The following is a 7,307-nucleotide window of genomic DNA, read 5'->3' as shown; positions in this document are numbered from 1 at the left end:
GGTTATAGATGAACCATTTTTCGTGTTGTAAAATGAAAACAGTTCCATCCGTTGTTAAATACTTTTGGAAACGGTTTTTAGTTGTCCGTTTTTAAATTATAATATTAAAACAATGGTTTGTTTGAACCCGTGTTTATTATTTTTTCATATAATCTACCAACCAACAAACACATGTAACTCCATTATTTGAGACACATAATCTCAACCACATAAAACCCTCGAACACTGAGCGTCCCCTTACCCACAAACCTCCGTCATCGCCGTCGCCGTCGCCGTTGTCATTCCCATCCTCATATCCATTGTCGTCGCGATTGCCTTCGCCGCCGCTGCCGTGTTTTGCTCTCAACTCCTCGAATCCTCGACTTTTCGTCTTTAATAAAGAAGCAAGTAAACCCTACTCCTTCGTCTTCTCAAATTACTGTCTTTTTTTGCTTTTTTAGTTGTAAGCCCTATTTTATGTTAGTTATGATCTAAACGACACCTAAAATTCTGCTTTGTTAATTAGTTATGATAATGCTTAAAGCTTAAAGCTTTTTGTTATTTTTAAGACGGTGTTGCTGTTATGTCGACTTCATGCTTAAAGCTTGTTGTTATTTTTCTGATAATTTGACGGTGTTGTTGCTAATTTGTGACGGTGTTGTTATTGTGATAATTTGAGACGATGTTGTTGCTAATAATGCTATAATGTTGGTTTGTCTTCTGTTTATTTAGTGTTTGCTATGTGGGTTTTTGTGTTTGTGGCTTTATATATGGGTGGAAAGCGGAAAAGAAATGAAGGAAACCAATCTAGCGATGAATCAGATGAGGATTTGGATAATTTGTATACCAATAAGGGGTGACAACGTCATAAGGTTTCCCTAGACACAATAGATAGAAAACAACCTAACGCTCTTCAATGGGATAGCAAAACGGGGCTGCTATGTGGTGAATATGCTGGCTATTTTGCGAGTTGGATTGGTTGTGTTGTAAGACAGTGGGTGCCTCTACATTTGAAGCGTTTCGATAGGTTGAGTGATGCGCGGAGTAAAGGTTTAATGAGAAGAATAAGGGTATGTATATACAATAATAAATGGTTAGCTATGAAATTAACTAAATATTGTACAAGTGTTATTAGCCAAAACTAACCAAATATGCTCATGTAGGCAGCTTACGTTGTCCCTAAGAGAATGAGAAGTATGTCACGAAAAAAAGCAGGGGGCTCCTTCAGACCATGGAAGGCAAAGGTTGCTCGGAAGCACATGATCAACAAGGTGACTGGGGAGACTAACAAGGAACCACCAAAGAAGTATGCGTATGTCACACAGAAATAGTGGGATAAGTATATCGTGTATAGGCAGACGTCCAAGTTTAAGGTAATAACATGCACATTGGGATCACTTTATTAATTTTTAATTCCACTTATATTTAAAGAAATAAACTTAAATTAGTGTTTGGTCATGCTTACGTTAGTCGATACAATTTATTTGAAGGCTATGAGTAAGAAGAACAAGGAGAACATTTCAAAGAAAAAGACCGTCTTTTACGGCTCCCGAGGTGGTTATAGATTGATTAATCAAAAACTTGTAAGTACTTAATTATTATATTAGCTGTTTTATTATAATGTTATATATATATATATGTTCATACTAGTGCGGAAATTTTTTGAGAGATATATAACATGGTGATGAATGAATAATAGAAGGAAGAGCGTGTAAAGTTCGATCGTCACGACGCTTGGTTGGCCGGTCACACTCCTAAGACCGGTCGAATAGAATCTGAATATGATAAGGCAGTCAAAGAGAACATTGTAAGTTTAAAGTAATTTATATTAGTAAATATGTCACTCGTAGTAGTTGGCCAGAATCTCAATATTATTTGCATTTATTATTGGTGTATTATACGTGATGTAGAGGCGGTACGAGAAAGAGGCTAAGGAGGGAAAATGGAAGCCTAAAGGACGCGATGACATTCTTGCTAGGGCAATTGGGAAACCAGAGCATCCAGGTCATGTGAGAGGTGTAACACCCGCAATTTTTCTAATCAGTTTTCGTAACCGTATGTTATTTCCGATTACGATTTAACTTGTATGACTCGGAATTTATTCCCGAGTAGTTTCTTTTCTTCCTTTGAATTCTTAAGTTCTCTTATATCTCGAATATTTTGTTGGTCCCAAGACTTATTGTTATTTCTAATAATTTCAGCTTCGTCTTATTTAATCATTTAAAACGATTCTAATTCTATTCCGAGTTAATTCGTGGGACTTCGGATTTTATTTCTTGAAACTCTTTTTATGCTTGTTAATTCCTAATCTCATATATTTTATTTTTATTTCTGAGATTTAATGTTTTTATTCATTTATTTATGGTTTTGATTTAATTCTTTAATTAAGTTAGTCCCAAGTCAATATTAGTCAGATTTCTTAAATGGACCGACTTTTAATTTTTTTTATTACTGATCAGTTAAGATTACAATTCGCAAAAGTCAACCTTAGCTTGGCGCCTAAATCTTATGCGTATGCATTGTATGATATTAATCACATCTTTTCTTTATCTCTTGCACTTTGTATTTTTGGCAAACACTTCTTACTTCCCTTTTACATTAAATATGATATTTTCTAATGAGGAATTATCCTCTCATTTGTTTCATTCATACCGTAAGATTGGTGTAGTTAAACCATGCCAAAATAGCTTGATTTATTAATATTCCCTTTCACATCATTCTTTCTTTATTCATTTGTCATTTTACAAAAAATAAGAACATTCTTCATTTGTTCTTTGTTTCTGGAGCCGTGACATTTATTCAAGAAAACCTAATTATTGTTCATCATTCTTCTTGCTTAATTCATCCTCTATTCATCCTATTTCAACATCTTATTTCAAGGTTAAGACTGTTACTCTTTAATCCCTCTCTTTAATTAACTTTTTATATGGTTTTCACCATATACTTGTATTCTTTATGTAGGTTACAAAGGAGATCTATACAAAGACGAGTATCTGATTGACTCGGATTGCAGTTAGAGGTAATGCATGATGGCTGACTCGATATTCCATTGAGTGATTTGAGTAGTTGCATTTATTTTACTTGTTTTAATGTTTTTATATAATTTTAATTGAATTTGTGTATTTCAAAAATTATGATTTACAATGTTCTAGGATTAATGAATAATTGGATTTGCAAAAGTTAGTATTGGCCAGACTATTGTTATAGTAAGTGTCGAAATTTTTATATGTTCTTCTTATTAGTGTCTTTAATAAAGTTTCAGCACTTTGTCAAATTTGTCTGTCGTATTATACAATTTATTTCTCCATCTTAAACTGTTCTTATTTGAAAATATTTAAAAGAGAGTCATGTTTATTTCAAGTCTATATTCTACTTGTAAACTTTCGTAATTTTTGTACGTGTCGTTTGTTCAAAATAAAATATTTATGAACAGCGCGATGAAATACTCGCGAAACGGACAGTAGCTCAAAGATTATTTCGAAAACCTATTTAATCCTTTCAAACTATTGTGGGTATTTTTTTTTAAAATAAACTTTGAAGAGTCTAGATGATGTTAGAATTTTACTTTACCCAAAAATGATTTGTTAAACCGGTTTTATAAGCCGATACATTTTGTGCGATGATTTCTGTCAAACTTTAAAGATCAGTTTCTACCCAGTTAAGGTCATCATTTGGAAAATATTTATTTCACAAAGGTTGTAGCTAAGAATCTTATGAATCCAACCCAATTCGTCTTGCATCATTTTGATTTTTCTAGAATTAGTTATGATTTTTTTTTTGAATTAAACCCGAAGGTTTAAGTAGTAATATTAATAGTATCAGCACCAACTACATCAACAATCTCCAACGGAGAGGAATCCAACCACCTACGAGAACCTAATGTCCATGGTCTCAAATGAGCAAGCTCATGAGCGACCTTATTAAAGTCCCTACGCACCCAATTAAACGAAACACTATCGAAAAAATTACAAAAAGCATAAATGTCATTATAAATTAAATAAATACTACTACGTCCCTTCCGTCGCTGCTGAAGATCGTGGATAACTGTCGAACAATCGCCCTCCAAAATAACTCTTGAATTAGTTATGATTTTTATAGAATGACTATTCTGTTTTCGGAAAGCTGTAAATTTTGTTTGTTAAACCTTTTTACTATTTCGGCCTTTGGCATTTATAAAAAGATTGAATTTCTATTTTTTAGTATCCTCTTATAAATGAATTCAACATTTTACACAATTAATTTAGGATATATATCTCAAGGCCTATTAATAGCTATTTTGATATAATACCTAGGTTAACGGTTTACTATATCGAATAATTAATATTTTTAGTATATTACTACTTTTAGTAACCTTTTATATTTATCAAATTTCTATTTTTAGAATGTTACTATTTTTATTAGGTTTATATTATGAGGAAGTTACTATTTCAAGAATGTTTTATACTTTAAGAAAGTTTCCACTTTTGGAAAGTTACTTTATTTGGAAGGTACTATTTTTGGAAAGTTTCCTTTTAAGGAATTTGAATAATGAATACCATCTGAAACGGGTTTAAATAACTTATGTAATAAGTAAGGTGTAAGGTTTAGAATAATAAGCTTAGGTATACGGTTTTGCCATCAGCTATAGAACTGATCTTCTGCGGGGGATTAGTGGTTGAACCGGGTGTCAGGGTATCCCGAGAGATATGTACATAGCTTAGACTAGAACTCTGCACTATGTGGTAAGACGGTCTTCTACTGTAGTTGAGTAGCCTAGTTAGAGAACTTGGAGTTGGTTACCATAGCGTGACACTGAGTTATCGAGAGCTTGGAGTTGGTCACCATATAGCGTAACACTCAGTTCTCGAAGCTAGTTTGGTACTTCGTTACTTTAGTATATCCCGAGTGAAAAATCTAGACTAAGTCACTAAGCTAATTTCCATAAGATGAGTTTGAGATATTGATTTACTTGGTTTACACTATCTTTGAACAATGAGTTTGAAATGCTTATTACTTATTTATGTTTTAACTTATGTTGATATATTATTGTTTTTAGTTTATAATTACTTTGATATAATAGCATTGCTTATTCAACTTGATGAAATGTGGCTGGGAGAACGCCTGAGTTACTTCCCATTGATTGTGGTTGTTATGTATTTAACATGACAGGTGTTATTTTTGCAAGGGTTCAAGTGAGAGCTAGCGAGTAGTAGATCCTACTCTTTTGTTCTTCTTTTTATTTTGGATATTGTTACACACTTTTGAGGTTTTAATTTTTAGCCCTTTTGTAAAAGTGGCATTTGTATTGAATTACCGTTTTGGGAATGTTCCCATAGATTATATTTATTTTAATCCGAGTTTGAGTTTATAGTTTATCATTGTGTATTTAATCCCATTCGAGAGTGTTTCTGCCACTGTTTTGTACTAGATTTTATAGGGGATTAGAAGAGGGGTATCGACGCATGTTGGAATCACCAAATATTTTGGGAACACTCAAACGAAGAAGGTGGATGGTGATGATTTCGAGAAGGTAATTATATATATATATATATATATTATACTGTATTTTATTCAACATAATTTAAAACTGACACTGTTATTAATTTAGATTATGTAAATCATTGTAATTTCTACGTACTACGTACGCATGCATCTAGAGAAAATGGCGAGGTTGATATTGAGGATGGTGGAAATGGGGGAACGGCCATCTGAAGAAGAGTTGGTTATGGTTCGTGAAGTCATAAATAAAGAAGAGGAGAAGATAAATGAGGACATGAGAAGTGATGATGATGATGATGATGAGATGTTATATGTCGAGAAGGAAGCCGAGAAGGACATGGCAAAGGATCAAGATCAGGTAGTTGAGGAGAAAGATCAGGTAGTTGAGGAGGAAGTAGTTAAGGTAGTTGAGGAGAAAGCCATAGAAGTCACGCCAAAGGAGCTGGTATTGGAGGAGGAGGCTAGGTCAAAGAAGACAAAGGAGACGGAGTTAGTTGATGACAACACATTCTTTTCATCGCGGGTAAAGACAATTCCCGCTTTTGGCGAGGTGAGGTAGCTCGTAGTTTATATTTATTCAAATTATACACTACCTGTTATATATTCTAATTCTAATTAATTAAAAATAATGTATGTGGGAGAAGGGCGTTACCAGCAAGCAACAGCCTTGTATACTTTCCCTCTATCTAAAAAAGGGGGCAGAAGTTCTTAAAGTTAGAGTTGCCCAAGGATACGTGTTACATTATGACCAGTTTGAACAGGTTAAGGTTCATGGCATAGCCCTCAGTGACAAATGTAAGAAAGTGGAAGTGCACAGCTTATACAATAACAAGTTTGCTAAACTACCAGTTCCATTTCCAAATGACGAGGTCGCTACTCTGGGACAAGCCATACGCTCGCTTGTGCAATGGCCTGTAGAAAACATTCATGTTGTCATTGATGAGGTAGATATGCTAAAGCTGACAAATTTGTTATAATGAACGCCTTTAAATATATTAGGGTACGAATATTAACTTACAGTAAGCGCTTTAATTGTTGCTTTTGATGGATTTACACAAAAGAATGAATGTTAGGACTTCTATGTCAACACCCAAAGAGGTAATAGTAATTTGTAATAATCGATTTTTATTTTTTTTAGTTCAATTATATATGACGTCTCGTGTAATTCTTTTTTTTTTCTTTTCTCAACTTGTAGCCCCCAGACAAAATCAACCGACTTCAATTATAAACCAGATGATTTTTATTTTGCATCCAATAATCCTCATGCTTATGATAATAGATATGATTCTTTGGATTATAAGGCCAAAATTACGTCGTCTTGGCTGAAAAATCTGCATAACCTCGCGGTATGCAAAGCAGAAACCGTAAACATAATCCAGGATCAATTGGAACAGGATATTTTGGGCAAACGTGCTGATATGGCTGTACTTGAGGCGAAGGCTCTGTTTGAATTTATCGACCTTGACGAGTTAGATGCGTCTCACATTTTAGTTTGGATGAAGAAAGTTTATTAATAAATCTAGTCATTTGGTTTTACGAATAACGAAGTTTATTTAAGTCATAATTGAAATTAAAGTTCATTCTATGTGACGTAATATAGGCACCTGTATAACCACATCAATAATGAAAGCAACATGTATGGACCTACCAGCTACAGATTCGTGTGTCCTTATATGTTCTCTTTGAAGGCGCCTTTTACTACATATCAAGAGCATATCCAGCATGTCGCTCGTCGGTTGTTAACGACCAAATAACTCTGGATTGAACCTTAAAATGAGAATGTGTATGTATAGTACGTTATTATAATGAACCACGATTCCATTAATTTATTAACACGATTTTATGTATGC

General features: G+C 33.7%; 1 protein-coding gene across 1 annotated transcript; it reads left to right on the top strand.

The window, feature by feature from the left end:
- The first annotated feature begins 2,541 nt into the window (after positions 1 to 2,541).
- LOC141633782 (uncharacterized) lies at positions 2,542 to 6,475 on the top strand. The gene is made up of 4 exons (XM_074446192.1): positions 2,542 to 2,859; positions 2,941 to 5,488; positions 5,567 to 6,007; positions 6,102 to 6,475. Exons 3-4 carry the CDS (start codon positions 5,606 to 5,608, stop codon positions 6,432 to 6,434), a joined length of 735 nt encoding a protein of 244 aa, XP_074302293.1. The 5' UTR covers positions 2,542 to 2,859; positions 2,941 to 5,488; positions 5,567 to 5,605; the 3' UTR covers positions 6,435 to 6,475.
- Positions 6,476 to 7,307: the final 832 nt, after the last annotated feature.

Source organism: Silene latifolia, chromosome Y (assembly GCF_048544455.1).
Source record: "Silene latifolia isolate original U9 population chromosome Y, ASM4854445v1, whole genome shotgun sequence".
In the NCBI taxonomy this organism is placed as follows: domain Eukaryota; kingdom Viridiplantae; phylum Streptophyta; class Magnoliopsida; order Caryophyllales; family Caryophyllaceae; genus Silene; species Silene latifolia.
This window is presented reverse-complemented; position numbering and strand designations above follow the sequence as displayed.

What these genes read in the sequence shown, in the direction of transcription:
- LOC141633782 (XM_074446192.1), top strand. Translation starts at nt 5,606, where the DNA reads ATGCATCTAGAGAAAATGGCGAGGTTGATATTGAGGATGGTGGAAATG. An exon ending in CAATTCCCGCTTTTGGCGAG is followed by an intron (nt 6,008 to 6,101) that starts GTGAGGTAGCTC and finishes ATGTGGGAGAAG; the next exon opens with GGCGTTACCAGCAAGCAACA.